Below are 27,542 nucleotides of genomic sequence, written 5' to 3' on the forward strand. Positions count from 1 at the left end.
AACCACCCCAACCCCACCCAGCCAACATGTCTCCACATAACCACCCCAACCCCACCCAGCCAACATGTCGCCACATAACCACCCCAACTCCACCCAGCCAACATGTCTCCACATAACAACCCCACCCAGCCAACATGTCTCCACATAACCACCCCAACCCCACCCAGCCAACATGTCTCCATAAAACCACCCCAACCCCACCCAGCCAACATGTCTCCATAAAACCACCCCAACCCCACCCAGCTAACATTTCTCCACAAAACCATCCCAACCCCACCCAGCCAACATTTCTCCAAAAAACCATCCCAACCCCACCCAGCCAACATTTCTCCACAAAACCATCCCAACCCCACCCAGCCAACATGTCTCCATACAACCACCCCAACCCCACCCAGGTTGCTCGTCAGTCACCCAGCAGCAATCGTCTATGATTGATTGAGAGATTCAAGGAGCTATCATTGTTAAGTAACATAATAGATGCAAAGCATTGAATATTTACATTCATGCACTTCAAAATTAATGTTGTAACTTTGCCCCAGAGGCATTTAACTGCAGGGCAGTTTTTACCAAAAAACATCTGATCTTTTCTCATCAGATCTTTTTCAGAGCTGATCTGATTGGTAAAAAGACCAATTAGTGAGAAAAAAAATCTGAATTGGGCTGCCTGTCTAAACGCAGCCTTACACTCCGAGACGCCTGGGCTCACTCCCCCTCTCTCTCCATCTCTTTCTCTGCGCCTTGCCACCCACAGTAAGGGAGTAGGGTCAGACAGAGTTAGCCCTGCTGCACTAATGCTTGGACTGGCTGTGAGCATGTCCTGGAGACTTGAATACAAATCAGGCTATTCCACTCCAGTCAGTGTTGAGCTGGCCTTATTCCCAGGAGCCTGCCGTACCGGCAGTCTGTGGCCCAGAAGAAACATGACAGGAAGGAAGCAAGGACTGGGCTCCCGGCTCCCCGCAGCCCGCAAGGGCCCACGACACTCACAGGACTCTGTTATTATTTTTGTAATAATCACTGTCTTTAATGGACTACTGCTCTGGAAACCACCCCATTTGGAGAGAGAGATTGAGAGAGAGAGAGAGAGAGAACATAGAGAGAGAGAGAGAGAGAGCCCCAGAGAGAAGAGGGCAGTTTTAGATCTTTTCTCATCAGATCTTTTTCAGAGAGAGAGAGAGAGAGAGGGCAGAGACAGAGAGAGCTCACAGAGACAGAGAGAGAGAGGGTCAGACAGAGAGAGACAGAGAGCAGAGAGAATACAGAGAGAGAGAGAGAGAGAGAGGAGAGAGAGAGACCGAGAGAGGAGAAGAAAGAGAGAGGAGAGAAGGGAGGGAGAAACAGAGAGAGGGAGAAACAGGAAACAGAGAGAGAGAGGGAGGGAGAAACAGAGAGAGAGGGAGGGAGAGAGAGAGAAGAGAGAGAGAGGGGGAGAAACAGAGAGAGAGGGGGGAGAAACAGAGAGAGAGGGAGGGAGAAACAGAGAGAGAGGGAGGGAGAAACAGAGAGAGAGAGAGAGATGGGGAGAAACAGAGAGAGAGGGAGGGAGAAACAGAGAGAGAGAGGGAGAAACAGAGAGAGAGGGAGGGAGAAGAAACAGAGAGAGGGAGGGAGAAACAGAGAGAGGGAGGGAGAAACAGAGAGAGAGGGGGGACAGAGAGAGAGGGGGGACAGAGAAAGAGGGAGGGAGAGAGAGAAAGAGAGAGGGGGAGGGAGAAACAGAGAGAGGGAGGGAGAAACAGAGAGAGAGGGAGGGAGAAACAGAGAGAGAGGGAGGGAGAAACAGAGAGAGAGGGAGGGAGAAACAGAGAGAGAGGGGGAAACAGAGAGAGAGGGAGAAACAGAGAGAGAGGGAGAAACAGAAAGAGAGGGAGAAACAGAGAGAGGGAGAAACAGAGAGAGGGAGAAACAGAGAGAGGGAGAAACAGAGAGAAGGAGAAACAGAGAGGGAGAAACAGAGGGAGGGAGAAACAGAGAGAAGGAGAAACAGAGGGAAGGAGAAACAGAGAGAAGGAGAAACAGAGAGAGGGAGAAACAGAGAGAAGGAGAAACAAAGTGAGGGAGAAACAGAGGGAGGGAGAAATAGATTGAAGGAGAAACAGAGGGAGGGAGAAACAGAGAGAAGGAGAAACAGAGAGAGGGAGAAACAGAGAGAGGGGGAGGGAGAAACAGAGTGAAGGAGAAACAGAGGGAGGGAGAAACAGAGAGAAGGAGAAACAGAGAGAAGGAGAAACAGAGAGAAGGAGAAACAGAGAGAGGGAGAAACAGAGAGAGGGAGAAACAGAGAGGGAGAAACAGAGAGAGGGGGAGGGAGAAACAGAGGGAAGGAGAAACAGAGGGAGGGAGAAACAGAGAGAAGGAGAAACAGAGAGAAGGAGAAACAGAGAGAAGGAGAAACAGAGAGAGGGAGAAACAGAGAGAGGGGGAGGGAGAAACAGAGGGAAGGAGAAACAGAGGGAGGGAGAAACAGAGAGGGAGAAACAGAGAGAGGGGGAGGGAGAAACAGAGGGAAGGAGAAACAGAGGGAGGGAGAAACAGAGAGAAGGAGAAACAGAGAGAGGGAGAAACAGAGAGAGGGGGAGGGAGAAACAGAGAGAAGGAGAAACAGAGAGAAGGAGAAACAGAGAGAGGGAGAAACAGAGAGAGGGGGAGGGAGAAACAGAGAGAAGGAGAAACAGAGAGAAGGAGAAACAGAGAGAAGGAGAAACAGAGAGAGGGGGAGGGAGAAACAGAGGGAGGGAGAAACAGAGAGAAGGAGAAACAGAGAGAAGGAGAAACAGAGAGAAGGAGAAACAGAGAGAGGGAGAAACAGAGAGAAGGAGAAACCGAGAGAAGGAGAAACAGAGGGAAGGAGAAACAGAGAGAAGGAGAAACAGAGGGAAGGAGAAACAGAGAGAAGGAGAAACAGAGAGAGGGAGAAACAGAGAGAGGGAGAGACAGAGAGAAGGAGAAACAGAGAGAGGGAGAAACAGAGAGGGAGAAACAGAGAGAGGGGGAGGGAGAAACAGAGGGAAGGAGAAACAGAGGGAGGGAGAAACAGAGAGAGAGAGAAACAGAGAGAAGGAGAAACAGAGGGAAGGAGAAACAGAGGGAAGGAGAAACAGAGAGAGGGAGAAACAGAGAGAGGGAGAAACAGAGAGAGAGAGAAACAGAGAGAAGGAGAAACAGAGAGAAGGAGAAACAGAGGGAAGGAGAAACAGAGAGATGGAGAAACAGAGAGAAGGAGAAACAGAGAGAGAGAGAAACAGAGAGGAGAAACAGAGAGAAAACAGAGAGGAGAAACAGAGAGAGGGAGAAACAGAGAGAGAGAGAAACAGAGAGAGGAGAAACAGAGAGAAGGAGAAACAGAGGGAAGAAACAGAGAAACAGAGAGAGGAGAAACAGAGAGAGGAGAAACAGAGAGAGAGAAACAGAGAGAGGAGAAACAGAGAGAGGGAGAAACAGAGAGAGGAGAAACAGAGAGAAACAGAGAGAGAAACAGAGAGAGGAGAGGAAAACAGAGAGAGGGAGAAACAGAGAGAGGGGAGGGAGAAACAGAGGGAAGGAGAAACAGAGGGAAGGAGAAACAGAGAGAAGGAGAAACAGAGAGAAGGAGAAACAGAGAGAAGGAGAAACAGAGAGAAGGAGAAACAGAGGGAGAGAGAAACAGAGAGAAGGAGAAACAGGGAGAGGGAGAAACAGAGAGAGGAAGAAACAGAGGGAGGGAGAAACAGAGAGAGGGAGAAACAGAGGGAAGGAGAAACAGAGGGAGGGAGAAACAGAGGGAGGGAGAAACAGGGAGAAGGAGAAACCGAGGGAGGGAGAAACAAGGAGAAGGAGAAAGAGGGAGAGAGAGAAACAGAGAGAGGGAGAAATAGAGACAGTGGGGGAGGGAGAAACAGAGAGAAACAGAGAGGGAAAACAGAGAAAAGGAGAAACAGAGAAAAGGAGAAAGAGAGAGGGAGAAACAGAGGGAGGGAGAAACAGAGAGAAGGAGAAACAGAGGGAGGAAACAGAGAAACAGAAACAGAGAGGAGAAACAGAGAGAGGGAGAAACAGAGAGAGGGAGAAACAGAGAGAGAAACAGAGAGAAACAGAGAGAGGAAACAGAGAAAACAGAGGAGGGAGAAACAGAGGGAAGGAGAAACAGAGAGAGGGGAGAAACAGAGAAAGAGGAGAAACAGAGAGAGGGAGAAACAGAGAGAGGGAGAAACAGAGAGAGGGAGAAACAGAGAGAGGGGAGGGAGAAACAGAGGAAGGAGAAACAGAGGGAGGGAGAAACAGAGAGAGGGAGAAAGAGAGGGAGGGAGAAACAGAGAGAAGGGAGAAACAGAGAGAGGGAGAAACAGAGGGAAGGAGAAACAGAGAGAGGGAGAAACAGAGAGAGTTGAAACAGAGAGAGAAACAGGAGAAACAGAGAGAGGGAGAAACAGAGAGAGGAAGAAACAGAGAGAGGAGAAACAGAGAGAGGGAGAAACAGAGAGAGGGAGAAACAGAGGGAGGGAGAAACAGAGGGAGGGAGAAAACAGAGAGAGGGAGGAGAAACAGAGAGAGGGAGAAACAGAGAGAGGGGAGAAACAGAGAGAAACAGAGGGAGGGAGAAACAGAGAGAGGGGAGAAACAGAGAGAGAGAAACAGAGAGAGGGAGAAACAGAGAGAAGGAGAAACAGAGAGGAGGGAGAAACAGAGGGAGAAACAGAGGGAGAAAAACAGAGAGAAAACAGGAGAAACAGAGAGAGGGAGAAACAGAGAGAGGAGAAACAGAGGGAGGGAGAAACAGAGAGAAGGAGAAACAGAGAGAGGGAGAAACAGAGAGAAGGAGAAACAGAGAGAGGGAGAAACAGAGAGAAGTTGAAACAGAGAGAGGGAGAAACAGAGAGAGGGAGAAACAGAGAGGGAGAAACAGAGAGAGGGGGAGGGAGAAACAGAGGGAAGGAGAAACAGAGGGAGGGAGAAACAGAGAGAAGGAGAAACAGAGAGAAGGAGAAACAGAGAGAGGGAGAAACAGAGAGAGGGGGAGGGAGAAACAGAGGGAGGGAGAAACAGAGAGGGAGAAACAGAGAGAGGGGGGAGAGAAAACAGAGGGAGGAGAAACAGAGGGAGGGAGAAACAGAGAGAAGGAGAAACAGAAGAGAAAGAGAAACAGAGAGAGGGAGAAACAGAGAGAGGGAGAAACAGAGAGAGGGGGAGGGAGAAACAGAGGGAAGGAGAAACAGAGGGAGGGAGAAACAGAGAGAAGGAGAAACAGAGAGAGGGAGAAACAGAGAGAAGGAGAAACAGAGAGAGGGAGAAACAGAGAGAGGGAGAAATAGAGAGAGGGGGAGGGAGAAACAGAGAGAAGGAGAAACAGAGAAAAGGAGAAACAGAGAGAGGGAGAAACAGAGAGGAGAAACAGAGAGAGGGAGAAACAGAGGGAGGGAGGAGGGAGAAACAGAGAGAGAGAAACAGGAGAAAAACAGAGGGAGAGGAGAGAAACAGAGAGAGAAACAGGAGAAACAGAGAGAGGGAGAAACAGAGAGAGGGAGAAACAGAGAGAGGGAGGGAGAAACAGAGAGAAGGAGAAACAGAGAGAGGGGAGAAACAGAGAGAGGAGAAACAGAGAGAGGGGAGGGAGAAACAGAGGGAAGGAGAAACAGAGGGAGGGAGAAACAGAGAGGAGAAACAGAGAGAAGGAGAAACAGAGAGAGGGAGAAACAGAGAGAGGGGGAGGGAGAAACAGAGGGAAGGAGAAACAGAGGGAGGGAGAAACAGAGAGAAGGAGAAACAGAGAGAGGGAGAAACAGAGAGAGGGAGAAACAGAGAAAGGGAGAAACAGAGGGAGGGAGAAACAGAGAGAGGGAGAAACAGAGGGAAGGAGAAACAGGGGAGGGAGAAACAGAGGGAGGGAGAAACAGAGGGAAGGAGAAACAGAGGGAGGGAGAAACAGAGAGAGGGAGAAACAGAGGGAGGGAGAAACAGAGGGAGGGAGAAACAGAGAGAGGGAGAAACAGAGAGAGGGAGAAACAGAGAGAGGGAGAAACAGAGAGAGGGAGAAACAGAGGGAAGGAGAAACAGAGAGAGGGAGAAACAGAGAGAGGGAGAAACTGAGAGAGGGAGAAACAGAGAGGGAGAAACAGAGAGAGGGGGAGGGAGAAACAGAGGGAAGGAGAAACAGAGGGAGGGAGAAACAGAGAGGAGAAACAGAGGGAGGGAGAAACAGAGAGAAGGAGAAACAGAGAGAGGGAGAAACAGAGAGAAGGAGAAACAGAGAGAGGGAGAAACAGAGAGAAACAGAGAGAGGGAGAAACAGAGAGAGGGAGAAACAGAGAGAGGGAGAAACAGAGAGAGGGAGAAACAGAGAGAGGGAGAAACAGAGGGAGGGAGAAACAGGGAGAAGGAGAAACAGAGGGAGGGAGAAACAGAGGGAGGGAGAAACAGAGAGAAGGAGAAACAGAGAGAGGGAGAAACAGAGAGAGGGGGAGGGAGAAACAGAGGGAGGGAGAAACAGAGAGAGGGAGAAACAGAGAGAGGGAGAAACAGAGAGAGGGAGAAACAGAGAGAGGGAGAAACAGAGGGAAGGAGAAACAGAAGGAGAAACAGAGGGAGGGAGAAACAGAGGGAGGGAGAAACAGAGAGAAGGAGAAACAGAGAGAGGATAAACAGAGAGAAAACAGGAGAGAACAGAGGGAGGGAGAAACAGAGAGAGAGGAGAGAAACAGAGAGAGGGAGAAACAGAGAGAAGGAGAAACAGAGAGAGGGAGAAACAGAGAGAAGTTGAAACAGAGAGAGGGAGAAACAGAGAGAGGGAGAAACAGAGAGGGAGAAACAGAGAGAGGGGGAGGGAGAAACAGAGGGAAGGAGAAACAGAGGGAGGGAGAAACAGAGAGAAGGAGAAACAGAGAGAAGGAGAAACAGAGAGAGGGAGAAACAGAGAGAGGGGAGGGAGAAACAGAGGGAGGAGAAACAGAGAGGGAGAAACAGAGAGAGGGGGAGGGAGAAACAGAGGGAAGGAGAAACAGAGGGAGGGAGAAACAGAGAGAAGGAGAAACAGAGAGAAGGAGAAACAGAGAGAGGGAGAAACAGAGAGAGGGAGAAACAGAGAGAGGGGGAGGGAGAAACAGAGGGAAGGAGAAACAGAGGGAGGGAGAAACAGAGAGAAGGAGAAACAGAGAGAGGGAGAAACAGAGAGAGGGAGAAACAGAGAGAGGGAGAAACAGAGAGAGGGAGAAACAGAGAGAGGGAGAAATAGAGAGAGGGGGAGGGAGAAACAGAGAGAAGGAGAAACAGAGAAAAGGAGAAACAGAGAGAGGGAGAAACAGAGGGAGGGAGAAACAGAGAGAAGGAGAAACAGAGGGAGGGAGAAACAGAGAGGAGAAACAGAGAGAGGGAGAAACAGAGGGAGGGGGAGGGAGAAACAGAGGGAAGGAGAAACAGAGGGAGGGAGAAACAGAGAGAAGGAGAAACAGAGGGAAGGAGAAACAGAGGGAGGGAGAAACAGAGAGGGAGAAACAGAGAGAGGGGGAGGGAGAAACAGAGGGAGGAGAAACAGGAGAAACAGAGGGAGGGAGAAACAGAGAGAAGGAGAAACAGAGAGAAGGAGAAACAGAGAGAGGGAGAAACAGAGAGAGGGAGAAACAGAGGGAGGAGAAACAGAGGGAAGGAGAAACAGAGGGAGGGAGAAACAGAGAGAGGGAGAAACAGAGAGAGGGAGAAACAGAGAGAGGGAGAAACAGAGAGAGAAACAGAGAGAGAAACAGAGGGAGGGAGAAACAGAGAGAGGGAGAAACAGAGGGAGGAGAAACAGAGGGAGGGAGAAAGAAACAGAGGGAGGGAGAAACAGAGGGAAGGAGAAACAGAGGGAGGGAGAAACAGAGAGAGGGAGAAACAGAGGGAGGGAGAAACAGAGAGAGGGAGAAACAGAGAGAGGGAGAAACAGAGAGAGGGAGAAACAGAGAGAGGGAGAAACAGAGAGAGGGAGAAACAGAGAGAGGGAGAAACAGAGAGAAGGAGAAACAGAGAGAAGGAGAAACAGAGGGAGGGAGAAACAGAGAGAGGGAGAAACAGAGAGAGGGAGAAACAGAGAGAGGGAGAAACAGAGAGAGGGAGAAACAGAGAGAGGGAGAAACAGAGAGAGGGGGAAACAGAGAGAGGGAGAAACAGAGGGAGGGAGAGAAACAGAGAGAGGGAGAAACAGAGGGAGGGAGGGAGAAACAGAGAGAGGGAGGGAGAAAGAGCGAGAGAGGGAGTGAGAGAGAACCACAAACACCCCAACACACTCTTTCACGCCCACACACACACATTCAGGAGAAACATCTGGGGGTATCAGCGTGTCACATGGGAGGAACAGCTTGGAATAACAGCATGGAGGCCTGTCTCTTTTTCTCACTCTGGCTTTCCTACACATAAACACAAACAGTACACAGACACACACATACACACATTATCTCTTATGCTTCTGTGTTGAATATGTGAAAATACAATTATAAAACATGTGAGTCAGTCAAACAGAGGTGGTGTTCAGTTCTCCTTATTTTCATCCTGTTCTTTAAACATTTGGGAAATAGCAGCTCAAGAGTTGCCAAAGAAGCCATAGTCATATTGATGAAGTTTAACATTGATATTGGACTGGGAGGACTTTTAATTGTTGTGAGAGAAACAACAGTCAGATATAGATTTTTGTCTGACTTGGCTCATCCAATTACAATGGTTCATTAGGAAAGCTTCAACAGAGTATAGCTTTCAGCCCTGATGATGCTTTCCTGTGCAACTGTTACTATCTAGAAAAAAACGAATGAATTATGTGGTAATTCTATCGCCATATTGGATTGAAGCATAATGCATCACTATTTCATAACCTGTGGGCTAGGTCTCTGTGCCACTGTGGCAATCATAAAATGAAGCATTGTCAGTAATATCCAACCTAGCCTTGTCTAGAACCAAGCTTCCCGAATCAGAAAGCCTGTTGATGTCAATGGCCGTGATCGAGAGCGTCAAAACCGTGATGTATCATGGGTAAATTGTGACGGACTGACTGACTGATATCCAAAATAATAATGACTAGTTATTTAGGATGCAAGGTGATTTGTAGATCAGTCCGTCTGACCTCGCCTTTAACGTCAGCTCAAGTCACATTGTGTTTGTCACATTCTTCGTAAACAACAGGTGTAGACTAACAGTGAAATGCTTGCTAACGGCCACTTCCCTACAACGCAGAGAGAACAGAGAAATACTAGAAAGATAAGAACACAAGGAATAAATACACAATGAGTCGCGATAACTTGGCTATATACACTGAGTACCAGGACTGACTGGATGTGCAGGGGTACGATGTAATTGAGGTTGATTCTGTATGTACATGCAGGTCGGGGTAAAGTGACGAGGCTACCGGATACACAATAAGTAGAAGCAGTAGCGTATGTGATAAGTCAAAAGAGTGCTAAATGGGGTCAATGCAGACAGTCCTGGGAACTATTTGGTTAACTATTTAGCAGAGGCATTGTCGCGCCTTCGTCACCACTGTGTTGTTTGTTGTGTGTGGATCATGTTAATTCCTTAGTGATGTGGACACCGAAGAACTTGATGCTCTCGATCCCCTCCACTACAGCCCCGTCGATATGGATGGGGGGGGGTGCTTGGCCCCGTCGATGTGGATGGGGGTGCTCGGCCCCGTCGATGTGGGTGGGGGGTGTGCTCGGCCCCGTCGATGTTAATGGGGGTGCTCGGCCCCGTCGATGTTAATGGGGGTGCTCGGCCCCGTCGATGTGGATGGGGGTGCTCGGCCCCGTCGATGTGGATGGGGGTGATCGGCCCCGTCGATGTGGATGGGGGGTTGCTCGGCCCCGTCGATGTGGATGGGGGTGCTCGGCCCCGTCGATGTGGATGGGGGTGCTCGGCCCCGTCAATGTGGACGGGGATGCTCGGCCCCGTCGATGTGGATTGGGGGGGGGTGCTCGGCCCCGTCGATGTGGATGGGGGGGGTGCTCGGCCACGTCGATGTGGAGAGGTGCTCGGCCTTCCATTTCCTGTAGTCTGTGATCAGCTTCTTTGTCTTACTGAAATTGAGGGAAAGGTTGTTGTCCGGGCACCAAATTGCCAGGTCACTGACCTCTTCCCTATAGGCTGTCTCATCGTCATTGGTGATCAGGTCTACCACCATGGTGTCGTCAGCAGCCTTAATGATGGTGTTGAAGTCGTGCGCGGTCCTGTAGTCGTAAGGTGAAGAGGGCGTATAGGAGGGGACTAAGCTCACATCACTGAGGGGCCCCCGTTTTGAGGGTCGGCATGGCGGATGTGTTGTTGCCTACCCTCACCAGCCCGGGGGTGGCCCGACAGGAAGTCCAGGATACAGTTGCAGAGGAAGGTACTTAGTCCCAGGGTCCTGAGCTTGTGATGAGCTTGGAGGGCACTTTGGTGCTGAACGCTGAGCTGTAGTCAATAAACAGTATCTCCCCCAAGGTGCATATCGGTCCACTAATTCAGGACTAGTAAAGATTTTTTAAATATATATATATATATATTTTTTTTTTTATTATATATATTTTTTTTAAATTCTGATGTTCCAGGGGATGCTGCAGCACCCTCAACACCCCTACTTCCTGCGGCTCCTGCGACGGTTTGTGTCAAGAACTGCAACGATGCTGGGTTTTTCATGCTCAACAGTTTTCCGTGTATATCAAGAATGGTGCACCAGCCAACTTGACACAACTGTGGGAAGCATTGGAGTCAACATGGGCCAGCATCCCTGTGGAAAGCTTCCGACACCTTGAGTCCATTCCCCGACAAATTGAGGATGTTTTGAGGGCAACTCAATATTAGCAAAGTGTTCCTAATGTTTGGTATAGTCAGTGTATGTGCATACTGTATTCTCGACATAGCTCATCCTATATAACTCCTGCAGTACATACCTTTTTCTTATTTATACAGTGAGCTCCAAAAGTATTAGAATAGGTTTTTTCCCATTTTTTAAACTATGCAAGTCAATTAAGAACAAATTGTTATTTTCAATGACGGCTTAGGAGCAGTGGGTTAACTGCCTTGTTCAGGGGCAGAAGGACAGATTTTTACCTTGTCAGCTCGGGGATTCGATCTTGCAATCTTTCGTTTACTAGTCCAACGCTCTAACCACTAGGCTACCTCCTGCCCCAGTGACTTTTTCTGGGCTCTGTACTCCAGCACTTTTAATTTGAGGGTATTTTCATCCATATCGGTGAACAGTTTCAAAAGGACAGAACTTTTATACATAGTCCCCCCATTTCAGGAAACCAAAAGTATTGGGACAAATTCACTTATGTGTTTATTAAAGTAGTCAAAATAGAAGTATTTGGTCCCATATTAATAGTACACAAGGACTACATCAAACTTCTGACTACACATTTTCTGGATGCATTTGCTGTTTGTTTTGGATGTGTTTCAGATGATTTTGGGCCAAATTGAAATGAATGTATTGTGTCATTTTGGAATCACTTTTATTGTAAATAAGACTAGAATATGTTTATAAACACTTCTACATCCTCGAGGATCCTACAGATGATGCATAATCCTGAATGAATAATGATGAGTGAGTAAATTCACCATTACAATAGCATAGGAGTACATGACAAATACACTTTTATATGATTTCTTGAAATGTAACATCCAACAGAAATGTAGCAGCTGGAAGCCAGCGTAACATTTGAGCCGTTTCGGCGAATACAAAATCCCCCAGCCCTCCAAGGAGTCGTGACAACAGCGTGATTTTGAGGTATGGCTAAACTACCGCGACTATAGCCAACCCAAGCCAGGTCAGTTCCACCCTTCAGGGAAACAGAATCTGCTGGTTCTCATTTTAACCTTTAATTTGATTCAATTCAATAAGAAAGATGATATCATAGAGGCACTCAAGCCCTGAAATGAGAATTACTGCCTGTAGGTGATGCACCTGACCTGTCCGGGTGTGTTACATGGAGATGACCTCTATGTGAACTGTACCCATGGATGGTGTATCAGCTATGCCAACATTGCCAATAGCCGAACGCTTCAGTGGAAGATTATCTGAGTCAAGTATGCACGCACGAACGCACCCACTAGACCTTTGAAACCATTAGAAACGCGCAAAACAAATGTATTTCTGTTATCTATATGATATGTTTGTCATGGTCATATAGGCTTAGGCTACTCTTAAATCGTTATTGATATTTTCCTTTGTTATTCCTGTTTTTGTGTGGGCGGGCGGGTTTACAGACAGTGACAATCCGAGTGCTTAAACGCATGTTCTCTGACATGCCCAAGACGCATAAAGCATCACCACCGAGAACCCACGCGTCCCGCCTCCCAATACCAAACACCTCATATCAGTTAACCCTTCCGGCATACTTTAACACAGAGCACCACCCACTCATTATTAGTGGCTCTATTTATGCATATGTGCTTCGATTATAATGTTTGGACATGTTTGTTGGATGCACGTCATACCGTCTATTTCCAACACAATTGCCGATGGAAGGGTTCGTGGTTCCTTGGAACGAGGATGGCCAGGACATCCGACACTTCCTAAGCCCCGGTCTGTCGCTCGTGTCCATGGCATTAGAGCGCTCTATCCCTCGGTGGTGTTTGCGGTCGGTGTCGGAGTATCCCCGGTGTTTGATTTTGATGGGGGTCCGTGGCTGCCTCCAAAGATGTTGCGGAGGCTTTAGGGTCGCCTGCTCCCGGGGAACGGGGAGCGAGAGAGAAAGGCTCTTTTTCGAGCATGGTGGTGGTACTTCCATCATAGTGCAAATTAAAATATCCCTTTTATATCTCAACTTATTGACACAAATAATAATATGGCTATATATTCTTTGACTTCAAATTACTAACCTATTAATGTCCATCATTGCCACTTAATCGTAGCCTACCCTGTGTAATTGGGTAGACAAAAGTGACCAAGTCAAGTGCAGTCCGATGTTATAATGTAATATTCTAAATAATAACATGTAAACCTTTCGACAATTATCACAGTGGTACTGTCAGGCAGAGAATGTGACTAATTTCCCCCAGAAAGTGTCTTTCTTTTTCCTACCGTTATCCAATTAAATTCCCAACCAAAAGTTAACCTCTCTTCTAAATGTAAAACGCTTCCCTTCTTTTTTGCTTAGAGCTTCGCCAATCGTGAAAGTATCCGTCTGGTAGGTGACGATAGCCACTCGCCGGTGCTTCAACCTGAAGTTTGACGCCTTGTCGCCCATTGCGCACTGGATCACTTTAGTTACAGAACAATGTATTGCTTTTATCAGCTCCTTGTTGCAAAATCACAGACCGCTGGCTCCTGTGCGATGCGGGGTATTATTGCTGCTCCCGACTGCACATGTCTGTTAAAGCTCGCTCGTAACCGCTCGGTCTCCAACTGTAGCCATAAAAAGTAACATAATACCGTTGTGCATCTGGAACTACATAGGTTGAGCCGCACGCGCGGAGCCCACTGTCTCGACTTTCCCCTCTTCAAATGTTTGATCCAATTATTTCAGTTTGAGATTAAATTAGACTTCGAACACTAGAACATCTCCATGAATTACATAATTTCGGTTGCCTTTGGAGTTGTGGTTGTGCCTGTATCCAAAACCCACGCGATGTTATTTTCTTTGCCGCTCTTCTTCGCACAATGCATTATCAAAATAAAAGGCTACCAGAAAAGCATTGACTGTCGAAGTCCTGTAGTCGCTGCTTCCATTATCCATCCATTGTCACGTCTGAACTCCAGATTGACAAATGTTGCATTAACTATAACGCATCATCAACCCCTCCAGTCCACTGCTCTCTCTCTCTTCTTTCTCGCTCGCTTTTTTTTCACTCCAGCAAGCCCACACCCGCGGCTCGGGTCCAGTTGGTTTAGCTCTTTGGATCGAAAGGAATTTAATAATGAATTATTATTTCACTCATGTTGCTTTCTTTTCTCGACAGTCAATTTTGTGCAAGCGCATTTGACGATATTCTCCTGAAAAGCCCTCGACATAAAAGCAAAATAACTGATGTATTTTAATAGGCTACTAAATCGTTTTTCACCACTGTCTGCTTTTAGTGCACTGCCGACGTGGTCAAAAGTGTAAGCCGTAGTAAATGGATAACCACCTCTCACAAAACGCGCTATTTGTTGTATCCGTTTTAGCTATTTGTCGCAGTCGTTCCACTGATGCGAGCTGTCACTTAGATTTCTCTGACCGTTTTCAGCATAATTGGATCATATCTGGACACGCAGGGTTGAAACCAAGAGCAGTCTCAATGCAAGATGCGTTTGTAGAGCGCTTTCACAACTGCATTTCTACAACCTTCCGTTAATCATATTATCGTCTCATCTGCTGATGCATAATGATCAGGGATTCTCAGCTCCACTTTTTATTCAATCTCCGGGCAATGCTATGGCACCGTGGGCCATAGAATTAAGTATTTGTAATATCACATATGAGCACTTCTACTTACCCATAAAGGCATTAAACAATTCGATTTTTAATCCGCAGACATTCTTTCACGTCAAACATATTTTTTTGCCTATCAGTTAGATATTCTACAGCTATGGAGAGATGGCTATAGGCTACGGGAATAATTTAAAGTCCCAGTGCAGTCAAAAACGTGATTTTATGTGATTCATATATACACAACATGACTGTATGTAGACACCTGTTTGTCAAACATCTCATTTCAAAATCATGGGCATTAATATGGAGTTAGTCCGTTGCTGCTATAACAGCCTCCACTCCTCTGGGAAGGCTTTTCACTAAATATTGGACATTTGCTGAGGGGACTTGCTTCCATTCAGCTACAAGAGCATTTGTAATGTCAGGCACGGATGTTGGGACTGATGTTGGGTGAATAGGCCTGGCTTGCAGTCAGCGGTTCAATTCATCCCAAAGGTGTTTGACAGGGTGGAGGTCAAGGCTCTGTGCAGGCCAGTCAAGTTCTTCCACACCGATCTTGACAAAGCATTGTCATGCTGAAACAGGAAAGGGCTGTTGCCACAAAGTTGGAAGCACATAATTGTTTAGAATGCTATTGTATGCTGTAGTGGTAAGGTTTCCCTTCACTGTAAATAAGGGGCCGAGCCCGAACCACGAAAAACCACAGCCAACAGTTGGCACTATGCATTGGGGCAGGTAGCGTTCTCCTGGCATCCGCCAAACCTACATTAATCTGTCAGACTGCCAGAATGTTGAAGCGTGATTCATCACTCCAGAGAATACATTTGCACTGCTCCAGAGTCCAATGGCGGTGAGCTTTACACCACTCCAGCCAACGTTTGGCATTGCGCATGGCGACCGTAGGCTTGTGTGTGCGGCTGCACGGCCATGGAAACCCATTTCATGAAGCTCCCGACGAACAGTTATTGTGCTGACGTTGCTTCCAGAGGCAGTTTGGAACTTGATAGTGAGTGTTGCAACTGAAGACAGGCGATTTTTACGAGCGTCAGCACTCGCCTGTCCCATTCTGTGAGCTTCTGTGGCCTACCACTTTGCGGCTGAGCCGTTGTTGCTCCTAGACAATTCCACTACACAATAACAGCATTTACAGATTCAGATCACTTTTAATGTCCTCAGAGGCCATTCATCTTGCAGTAGTCATAAAACATATCACATCTTAAAAGGATAAGTAGCAGTCAAGAACAAATTCTTATTTACAATGACGGCCCACCCCGGCCAAACCCGGACAAAGCTGGGCCAATTGTGTGCCGCCTTATGGGACTCCCAATCACGGCCGGTTGTGATATAGCCTGGAGGCTGTCTGTAGTGACGCCTCTAGCCTTAGACCGATGTGCCATGTCCGTTTTAGCTCGCTTGTTAGTCTTAATTGAAAATACGGAATGCCTCTTATCCACTCATTGTTCCTTCAATTGTCAGTAGAAACCACATTTGTTTAAGCAAGTTAGCCATATCAGCTATGTTTTTTTTAAAGGCTGTAAATGAGGCTGAATTAATTGTTTCGCTGCCAGACAAGGCTCCGCTGATAGCCAGGTGTAGCGGTGGTAAGGATTCACTCCATTGTGCTGGAAAGAAAGCTCTGCTATAGGGAGAGCTTTATGTAGGCCCTAACAGTTTGTGGGCACCGATCGTTGCCGTTATAGTGCAATTCATGTATTGTTTAGTGTTGTGTTGTGTAGTGGCTTGGCTGGCAAGCATCTAAAACATGTGGGAGGAGTTTGCCCCACCAAGATCTACATGCTAAAAATCGCCACTGATTGATATAAAAACAGCTGCATTGGACTTTAATTAAAAAATAATGAAACCTTGTATATTCACAATTTACAAGTCTAAATGCATTCTCCAAATCATAACCAATAAACCTGAGCCTTGTAACCACAGGACAAGGAATCTACACAGTGTCAAAATAATTACCCAGGGATGCTAACCCAGATTGACTCCAATGCTTCCTACCGTTGCTGGATGTACTTTGTGTGATGGACCATTCTTGATACACATAGGAAACAGTTAAGCAGTCATTGAACGCGAAGAACCCATCAGTGTTGCAGTTTAGTCATTTAGCCGACACTCTTATCCAGAGTAACTTACAGTAGTGAGTGAATACATTTTTCATACTTATCCCCAATAGGAATCGAACCCACAACCCTGGCATTGCAAGTGCCATTCTCTACCAACTGACCCACACAGTACCAGTTCTTCACACAAACTGGTGCTTCTGGCACCTACTACCATAACCCATTCAAAAGGCACTTAAATATTTTGTCTTGCCCATTCACCTTCTGAATGGCACACACGCAATCCATGTCTCAATTGTCTTAAGGATCCTTCTTTAACTTGTCTCCTCCCTTTCATCTACACTGATTGAAGTGGATTCAATAAGGGACATCAATAAGGGATCATAGCTTTCACCTGGAAAGAGCAGGTGTTCTTCATGTTTTGTGTACTCAGTTTAAATACTGTACCTGCTATGCTGATGAGGTAACATTATGAACACTACCATAGATGCCTGATATACTTATGTCATGACGTTGCCCTCTTTGGGTACAGCGAGCACCATCCCCCGCTCTCTGCTTCTACAACCAGACTGCTGTGGTCAGAGTGAGGTCGTAAATTCCTAGGGAAGACCCTGCCATATGGCCACACAGTATAGAGAGAGAGTGAAGTTTCATAGAGAACAAAGGAATTTCTTCCACCTCACAGAACTTGAGGTGCGAACAAATGTCATGTTCCGGAGAAGGTATAAAAGATTGGTGAAGAATCCAGCTACGAACTGGTCCGTTTGTTACAACTTGGGGAAGCTCATGGGAGACGGTGTGGCCACATTACCATAACACTGTTTATATAATAGCCTCAGATATGAGGTTTACATCCAATTGTTGTATAAGATGAATGAGTGAGGATGATCCTGTTTGTAAAATGGTGTAATGTGATTTTGGACTGTTTAATGAAGGAAACTCCAATTCCCTTTTGAGTTTAACTAAATCAGAGGACCGCCCATGAGCCCAGTTGGGGTCAGGCATCCTGGGACAGCCCCTTTTCTGCAATTCCGAGTAAAACCCAACTTTGAGAAATTCTCAGTGGACCATGTTTCTCTCAATCACGGGAGGACAAAGGTTGCAGACCATTGCTGAATCTTTTAACCACCATACCACGTGGTTAAACTCTTAGACTATTGATACCAACAGAATAAGAACAAGTCTTTGATATTAATTACTAGTCTACAGCTAGGAATTCGGTATCATTGAACGCGAAGAACGACAACCGCCGAAACATCCATTCTACAAGAACATGAATGAATGTCGCTCTGAAGTATCCCCTCTAACAGACAGCGAGAGAGAGAGAGAGAGAGAGAGAGAGAGGACAATTCTACAAAAGAAACAAAAACTTTTCAACAGCGATCAAGACAACACACTGAGCGTATATATATATATTGATTGCGATTGTTCCCGAATGAGTGAGCGTTCATGTGCAAAGGATTGGCATTTCAATTGTTATAATTATTAACTCTGTAGTGACTTCTCAGTCGACCCCACTTCCCTTTTGTCTAACAAGCTGCCATGCCAGTTTAGCCCACTAGGGCACATTTCCCGATAATTTCTTGTAACTATATTGACTTTGTTTGTTTGTTTATGCATTTCTGCAAATTACTTAGTTAGTAATAAATACATGATTTAAGACAACTGATGTATGGATGACTCAGTGAAGACTGGGTTCGTGCAGATAACCAACAATTTCGACGTTTGGAATGAGACTGATGTAAAATAAGTAAATAAATCGAAGACTAATTAATCAGATATAAAATATCTGAAAAGTTATTTAAGGAAATGATAACTTTGTAATCTGAATATTTTCCTTGGTGCCCCGACTTCCTATTTAATTAGTTACATGATTAATCAGTTTAATCGCGTAATACTAATTACAGAGAATCTTTGATAAAAAACTAAGTCTTCAATTTAATGATAGTAAAGACACGACACTTATGAGGAAATGTTATAATCATTACCATATAAATATCTGTTAAGCTGATGAGGTGTCCTTATAAAAGCTAGCATATAAATGCTGGATGTGCTAATGAGGTACCATTATAAACACTACCCTATGAATACCGGCTATACTGATGAGGTGACGTTATATGAGGACACTACCTTATCGATAAATAACCTGCTGGTAAGTGAGATAGGAAGCCATGGGAATTATATGAATTTAATAGATTAATGTTAAGTGACGATCCATCCAGACCAGCCTTACTGACTGAACTTTCGTAAACTATATTACCTGCTGCTGGCGAAATACCATGAAGGTTATTCACATTTAGCCCCCTGTAGAAATCTCACATTAGTCCTCTGAATATAGTGCATGCATGTGTCTGTCTCTCTGTGAGAGTGAGCGCTCAACATAAACCTGTGCCTGCTGGGTATTTGATGTTTTGGAATATTGATATTAAGATGATTCCGGTAAAGGAGCGCACTCTCTCGCTCTTTGATGCATCACCAACACATGAAAGTCTCCTCTATTTATATCATGACAAGAAAAGCCCTGTGTCTGTCTGGCCTCTGTCCCAAGCTGTGTGTAGTGTAGTGTAAGCACCAGGGAATTCTGGGAATTGGACGTCCTCTTATGGAGGACAATGAAACATTAATCCACACCACCTTTCTGACAGTGAAGAATAATCTTGCCTGGCCACTAACGTTGTGTGTACCAGTAAATATGAGGTTGTTCATTTGTACTGTAGGACAATGGGTGGTGGTAGTCCATACATGCTCATATGCCACCATGTCAATGCAGCCATGCATAACAATGTAATAATGGATTTTCTTCCAGCAGGGTATCTGATGTCATTTGTATAAACCTAGAAATAACCTCAGTGTCTACATTTTCTTTTTCTGCAGTGGTGGTGAAGGAGCATGTTCATATTGGCTATGAGTCCGTTACCGAACGGCATCCTCCTTTAAACTCCATTTGAAACTGCACTGCAGTGTCTCTGTGTGTGTTTGTGTTCCAGGGCCGAGGTAGGAAAGAGAGAGAGATGACGTGATCTAATGTATTAGGAATGGGAGACCTTGAGATTGTGGTTTACTTTGGGGACCAGCTGAGCAACAGTTATGACTTTAAAGTCCAGATAAGTAGATTTCGGAGCTTCTTAAGACCATATTGATGAGGCTGAGGGGCTGGAGAGGATATCTGAGAGCAAGATCCAGTTGCTGACCCTTCCGCAAGGCTGTCCAATTTCCTCACTGCCATGCTCCCATCTCCCCATCCTCTGCCATGGCTTCTGTTTCAAACACAATTAGCAGTGATGCTGATACTGCGTCTGTATGGAACATGGGCATTGGACACCACTGAAATGGGGAGAACATGGCAAAGCAGTTGCTTATTTTAACTTAGGAACCAGAGGGGCTGGACCCATTGGCCACCACATAGATTCCTGATTAATAAAACATTGCAGGCAGCCTTACATTTTTCACATCGCCTACCAAAGCTTTTATACAGTCAGCTATGCAAGTGGAAAGGGTGGTTTAAGAGGTATTCATGCTAAAAACAGCACCATTATTTGAACGTGATTAAGAGTGATGTAGACCCCCCCCCCCCCAAGTCTCTGGTTGATTAAGTGTTCAATTGCCATTTCACTATACTGATTATAAACAGAATTGATCCTGCAGAATAGGCACACTTCATGTCTAAGTGTAGTACAGGGAGAACATCTCTGCTGCTGATATTTACAGTGCAGTCCTCATAGCGCTTCTCCCAACCTCTGATATTTTGGAAAATCACAGGTTTCTGCAGCAACTGTGTGCAGGGTGACTGCGTGGGTAGAAATATGAAAGGCAGAAATCTAAATGTGTCTGACACACCGTCCACTGAGCCGCGTTTGGTGGTTCCCCCAGAGCACTCTGGTTACAGACAGCAGGCACCTCAAGAGAGATTAAAGGCACTAAAAGTATCAAATACACAAAATGGAGGTTAACAAATTTGTTTCCAATATGCTAAAATGACCAACCATCTGAGCAACATTCCATTTCTATGGTAACATTTGTTTCCGTCGACCATAAAATCGATATGAACGTTCCATTTAAACCATATGAGAAATGGTGTTCAGCCAACGTTCCCTGCCTAAATGTAACGCAAACATTCTCTACATAGCATCTAATTGGTTTCATCTCAGTGCCCCAGTCAAGAACACTGCTGCTTCTAGCAGTTGTGACCAGGAGACAGTAACAGCCAACCAACCAAAGTCACCTTGTAGCCTGATTACAGAATGGAGGAGGACCGGCCTCTTCAGTCCCCCTCGTTTCTTACAGTAGAGGAGCTGAAGGGCACCAACAGTAAAACATTTGGACCAGTGTGCCCTAAGACCACAGTTTCCACAAAAATCCCAGTGCTGGTGCCCTGAACCTCAGCGCTTTTTCGGCTATAAGATGCAAGGAAACAAAACTTTATTTTATTTAATTGGACAAGTTCAGGTAGTCATACGTCCGTTTCAAAACATTTTCACCCTACTGAACACAACCATGTCCCGTAAACACCAATCAACTTCCCCTCCTATCACCCACTGACTACTCAGTTGTCCAGTTCTCCCTCTAAGAGAGTTAACATTTTCACTCATGTCAGTCTCTCCATTGGAATTTCCCTCCATTTCATCATATTGACATTTATCGTCCTCGCCACAAATGGCCATGGCTTTGGAGTCAAGCTGTGTCAGCCAGTATCAATTGCCAGCGCCACGTTCACCGAGTCTAAAGTAGACTAACATCTTTTCCATTTCGAACTCTGGGACTGTATTGTGCATTTGCGAGTGCGAGAGGTGCCTTGGGCCATAAAGCATAACAGATCCAGAAACAAGACAAACAACTATCCTCTCTCCTAACAGCAGAAGCCATACTTGGTCAGTTTGTATCTGTATTCTGAAGCCATCTATTGTATCATTGATTCACCTCGACAGTGGTTTCAAAAGGCAGCCAATGAAAATTTCAGTTGATGAATAGCAGAATTTGTGGTTTACGAAAGACTATTGAAAAGCAGTCCTTGTGCAGACCTATAACCAAAAATGAGCGCCAACTAATTGGTATTATGGGGGTTGCTTTTGGCCAGTTATTATAACCCATTTGCATGAGTACCGGACTCCAAATGTATTAATTTGACAGTTAAGGTTTATGGAGGTATTGTTATAAAGAACATGAACAACCCAAGAGGGGGACTGTAGAGAGCCAGAAGAGTAACAATCAATCATTTACTTACAAGTTTGATCTGTGTTCCTCACTTATGAGAGGAGGCAGGAAGTCTCAGGTGTGGCGGCTGCATCCATGGCAACCACACTTTACAAGTCAGTGATGTCCTGAGTTAACAGCATCAAAATGTATTGACCATGGAAATGAATTGACCACAAAAAGACGAATTAAATAACATTTACTTGCTCCAAAACAGACATATGGCAGTACAGATGACAGAAGAGATGAGCTTCTTGTATTCATGTCATCCAGCAGCACATCTGGGTCGATACAGAACATGGGGAAATCTGCCATGTGGCTGCACTTGATAATTGTCACTAAAATATACACTAAGTATTGAGCAGCAGTTTCAATCTTAAAACAGACCAGAAGCAAAAGATATGATTGAGAAAACAAGAGTTTAGGACTCCGAGGAAATGTTCAAGCTTTAAAGTATGTACACGGCAAAAACAAAACAAAGGGGTGGGGGTGTAGTCAAAAAGCCCAGAGGGGGAAGATGAGATGACAGGGGAAAAAACTGTTAAGGCGCAAGTGTAATTGCAGTTCCCATCAGAAGTCAAGAGGTAATGGTGCTCACAATCAAAATGTCAACCAGATTATTCTTCACAGACTAAGAACTCAATCACTGACCAATCATAAGCTTAATATCCATGCAAACTCCCGAGGCAGACAGAGTAAACACCTGTTAAGAGTCACTGGACACTCATCACAGTAACACTTCAGATAGGAAGTCAACTTCTCCTGGACTGGTACACTGGATGAAAATGATACAACTGTCAAGCTTGATTAAATCTCAGTTTAGCCCCTGAGGATAAACAGCCTCCCCTGCTGGTCTACAGGAGAGGGACAGCCACATGGGAGCCAACCTAGCCATGGCTCATTAATAAATGACAGCGGTTAATTCATGTTTAGGCTCTGAGTGGATAGAGGCCACAGGTGTCCCTGCTTACTATTATGATCTGTAGATATTAAAGTCGGGATAAGGCACAGCAACCATCCCCTCCGAACAAATGAGCGCAAGTCAGGTGCCGTGGTGGTTGAGATGCAAATACTAACTCAGAGCTCACGTCAACACAGAATACACCGTTTTGGCAGAGCACAGGTTGAAAAAATAAAATGTAAATGAAAAAAGTGAGAACAGAAATTCAACAAACCTGGAGAATTGTGACCCACCTGTGTCCTCCAAGTGCAACACTAAAATACTCAGTGCAGAGAACAGGCTCCCAAATGAGATGGAGGGGTGGAAGAGTGAAGGGTTGGAAACAGCATATTCCAGACTAGTTTTTGGTAAGGCTACACAGATCTACGTGAATCCAAGTAAAGGCCTGAATCCTGTCCAGACAGTCAGTACATAACCCCTGTAGGAGGAAGGAGCGGGAAAAACACCATCCAATCAAACAAACTAATGAACTATATACAAAAATATTGGGAGGCAAAACGTTTTAAAATAGAAACCCGTTGACACCATCACAACAGGAAGAAAAAGCTAATGCAAAAAGATTTTAAAAAAACTCAAATTAAAAAGTTGTGTTCAGCCAACCAATGAAGAGAATGCACAGAAGAAAAGACCTGAAATCAGATTTTACAATTATTTTCTTATAGTACAAGGTAACTCCCAGTTTTAAACATAAGGATTTCCTGAATGAAAAAATTACATTAAAAAAAAAAGATAAAACTTAAATTTACAAGCACACTGAAATCATATTTACAAAAAAAAGAAAAACATCAAACTCCCATACACTGGCACGCATTGTCATGTCCTGATTAGCGACAGGCTGCACCCCCAGCGCCCTCCAGGGGTCGCTGGCAGGAACACAAGTGAGAGACCACTGGACCACCAAGCCCAAACCTAAAAGCTGATTGGAGGAGCTCCAGGGTGAAATGGAGCCATGAGCCACATCCTGGCTGTTAATTTGCAACTCATACAAGAAGCTTTGATTAGTTTACATTAGAAGATACGCTTGCGTTTCAGGTAGGAGTCAGCATAGTGGCCCCCAAGGCCCTGGGAGTGTTGACCCACGTAGCCCCCTTCTGGGCTGGGCTCTGGAGACGGGATCAGACGCTTGTGACCACCAACGGGAGTCTACAGGGGGCAGAGACATAACCACTGTCAATGCCATGGTGAGAAATGGGGACAGAACAGGAAATGGCAGACAAACTTACAATGACAAAGAGGCACACTGACCTTCATCCCCAGATCAGATGGGTGTGTGTTAGAGTGGATCACCAGAGGCATGCCCACAGCCTGAACAGACAAACAGTGTTCAGTGATCAAAACAGAACCACAAAGCATTGATCTCATCTAAAAGGCACAATATGATTACCAGTGAAGATGGCCAGCTTGGGTCTTTGTGAGTGTAAAACTAAAAAAGGAACAAACAGGCACAGTAAAGCCTGATCTATCCCTTCAACTTGGTCTACTCAAACAAAAATATGCCATATCGAATATCCGCATAGACTTCACAGGATTTCGCTACAAAATCTCTGCAGGGCAATTCACCGCCATTTTGTTTGTCATTGTTCTGCCAGCATGGCTACTGTGGTTATGCAACAATGTGCGGCTTCAAGCATATCAGATAATGTGTTGTCCTTGGTCCACTCAGACAAATGCGGACACACAGACTAAGCCAATCATTTCGATTAACATTTGCAGCCCAACTGTTTCATAACGTTTAGAACTTAGATTGTCCCCAACATGATGGGTGCGACGCGAGCCAACAGACTTTATTTTTTAATTTAACCTTTATTTAACTAGGCAAGTCAGTTAAGAACAAATTCTTATTTTCAATGACGGCCTAGGAACAGTGGGTTAACTGCCTGTTCAGGGGCAGAACGACAGATTTGTACCTTGTCAGCTCGGGGATTTGAACTTGCACCCTTCCGATTACTAGTCCAATGCTCTAACCACGTCAAGACTAGAGGTCGACCGATTAGGATTTTTCAACGCCGATACCGATAATTTGAGGACCAAAAAAGCCGATGCAGATTAATCAGCCAATTTTTTTAACGTTTCTTTTGTAATAATGACAATTACAACATTACTGAATGAACACTTATTTTAAACTTAATATAAAACATCAATATCAATTTAGCCTCAAATAAATAATGATACATGTTCAATTTGGTTTAAATAATGCAAAAACAAAGTGTTGGAGAAGTAATATGTGCCATGTAAAAATGTGTGCCATGTAAAAAAGCTAACATTTAAGTTCCTTGCTCAGAACATATGAAAGTTGGTGGTTCCTTTTAACATGACTTCAATATTCCAAGGTAAGAGGTTTTAGGTTGTAGTCAATATAGTATTTATAGGACCATTTCTCTCTATACCATTTGTATTTCATATACCTTTGACTATTGGATGTTCTTATAGGCACAATAGTATTGCCAGTGTAACAGTATAGCTTCCGTCCCCTCCTCACCCCTACCTCGGCTCGAACCAAGAACACATCGACAACAGCCACACTCGTAGTATCGTTACCCATCGCTCCACAAAAGCCGCGGCCCTTGCAGCAAGGGGAATAACTACTCCAAATCTAAAAGTGAGTGACGTTTGAAACCGTATTAGCGCACACCCAGCTAACTAGCTAGGCATTTCACATTGGTTACACCAGCCATTAGGCTGATAGCGCTGTTTATGACTTCAAGCCTGTGCTTGCGAAGAGCTGCTGGCAAAACGCATGAAAGTGCTGTTTGAATGAATGATTACGGGCCCGCTGCTGCTCAGTCAGACTGCTCTATCAAATCAGACTTAATTATAACATATCACACAGAAATACGAGCCTTGGTCATTAATATGATCAAATCCAAAAACTATGATTTTGAAAACAAAACGTTTGTAATTTCAGTGAAATACAGAACCAGTCAGTATTTTATCTAACGGGTGGCATCCCTAAGTATAAATATTCTTGTTACATTGCACAACCTTCAATGTACTTTTTTTTTTACGTGTTATTTCTTACATTAGTACCCCAGGTCATCTTAGGTTTCATTACATAGTTAAGAAGAACTACTGAACATAAGAGCAGCGTCAACTCACCATCAGTACGACCAAGAATATGACTTTCGCGAAGCGGATCCTGTGTACTGCCTTTCATTCAGGACAAAGGAATGGATCCCAGCCGGCGACCCAAAAACAACTTCGTAAAAGGGGGAAATGGAGCGGTCTTCTGGTCAGACTCCGGAGACGGGCACATCGTGCACCACTCCCTAGCATTCTTCTCGCCAATGTCCAGTCTATTGACAACAAGGTTGATGAAATCGAGCAAGGGTAGCATTCCAGAGGGACATCAGAGACTAACGTTCTTTGCTTCACGGAAACATGGCTCACTGGAGAGACGCTATCGGGGCGGTGCAGCCAGCGGGTTTCTCCATGCATCGCGCCGACAGAAACAAACATCTTTCTGGTAAGAAGAGGGGCGGGGGCGTATGCTTCATGGTTAACGTGACATGGTGTGATCATAACATACAGGTACTCAAGTCCTTCTGTTCACCTGATTTAGAATTCCTCACAATCAAATGTCGACCGCATTATCTTCAAGGGAATTCTCTTCGATTATAATCACAGCCGTATATATTCCACCCCAAGCAGACACATCGATGGCTCTGAACGAACTTTATTTGACTCTTTGCAAACTGGAATCCATTTATCCGGAGGCTGCATTCATTGTAGCTGGGGATTTTAACAAGGCTAATCTGAAAACAAGACTCCCTAAATTTTATCAGCATATCAATTGCGCAACCAGGGCGGGAAAAACCTTGGATCATTGCTATTCCAACTTCCGCGACACATATAAGGCCCTGCCTCGCCCTCCTTTCGGAAAAGCTGACCACGACTCCATTTTGTTGATCCCTGCCTACAGACAGAAACTAAAACAAGAAGCAAGAAGCTCCCGCGCTGAGGTCTGTTCAACGCTGGTCCGACCAATCTGATTCCACACTCCAAGACTGCTTCCATCACGTGGACTGGGATATGTTTCGTATTGCATCAGACAACATTGACGAATACACTGATTCGTGAGAGAGTTCATTAGAACGTGCGCTGAAGATATCGTTCCCATAGCAACGATTAAAACATTCCCAAACCAGAAACCGTGGATTGATGGCAGCATTCGCGTGAAACTGAAAGCCCGAACCACTGCTTTTAATCAGGGCAAGGTGACTGGAAACATGACCGAATACAAACAGTGTAACTATTCCCTCCGCAAGGCAATCAAACAAGCTAAGCGTCAGTATAGAGACAAAGTAGAATCTCAATTCAACGGCAATTCAATGTGGCAAAAAAAAAACCGGATTACAAAAAAAAAAACAGCACTGTCACGGACCAGGATGTCTTGCTCCCAGGCAGACTAAATAACTTTTTTGCCCGCTTTGAGGACAATACAGTGCCACTGACAATGCCCGCAACTAAAACATGCGGACTCTCCTTCACTGCAGCCGACGTGAGGAAAACATTTAAACGTGTCAACCCTCACAAGGCTGCAGGCCCAGACGGTATCCCCAGCCGCACCCTGAGAGCATGCGCAGACCAGCTGGCTGGTGTGTTTACGGACATATTCAATCAATCCCTATCCCAGTCTGTTGTTCCCACATGCTTCAAGAGGGCCACCATTGTTCCTGTTCCCAAGAAAACTAAGGTAACTGAGCTAAACGACTACCGCCCCGTAGCACTCACTTCCGTCATCATGAAGTGCATTGAGATACTAGTCAAGGACCATCTCACCTCCACCCTACCTGACACCCTAGACCCACTCCAATTTGCTTACCGCCCAAATAGGTGGTAGGCTTGATTACCAACAACGACAAGACGGCCTACAGAGAGGAGGGGAGGGCCCTCGGAGTGTGGTGTCAGGAAAATAACCTCACCACTCAACGTCAACAAAACTAAGGAGATGATTGTGGACTTCAGGAAACAGCAGAGGGAACACCCCCCTATCCACAT

At 45.4% G+C, this 27,542-nt stretch overlaps 1 protein-coding gene and 1 long non-coding RNA gene across 2 annotated transcripts in view; both read right to left on the minus strand.

Annotated features, from left to right (window-relative positions):
- LOC124017789 (cAMP-specific 3',5'-cyclic phosphodiesterase 4C-like) overlaps window positions 1-13,702 on the minus strand; it is an 88,814-nt gene extending 75,112 nt beyond the window's left edge. The window contains exon 1 of the mRNA XM_046332986.1: window positions 12,406-13,702. Coding sequence (XP_046188942.1) covers window positions 12,406-12,701 — 296 coding nt within the window. The 5' untranslated portion in view covers window positions 12,702-13,702. The remainder of the gene's footprint in view (window positions 1-12,405) is intronic.
- Window positions 13,703-21,765: 8,063 nt separating this feature from the next.
- On the minus strand, window positions 21,766-24,030 carry LOC124017793. Its single transcript, XR_006835525.1, has 2 exons — window positions 23,790-24,030; window positions 21,766-23,687 (listed from the first exon to the last, which is right to left on the minus strand). It is a non-coding gene; the product is annotated as an uncharacterized LOC124017793 (long non-coding RNA).
- Window positions 24,031-27,542: the final 3,512 nt, after the last annotated feature.

This window comes from Oncorhynchus gorbuscha, unplaced genomic scaffold (genome assembly GCF_021184085.1).
Source record: "Oncorhynchus gorbuscha isolate QuinsamMale2020 ecotype Even-year unplaced genomic scaffold, OgorEven_v1.0 Un_scaffold_33:::fragment_2:::debris, whole genome shotgun sequence".
NCBI lineage: Eukaryota > Metazoa > Chordata > Actinopteri > Salmoniformes > Salmonidae > Oncorhynchus > Oncorhynchus gorbuscha.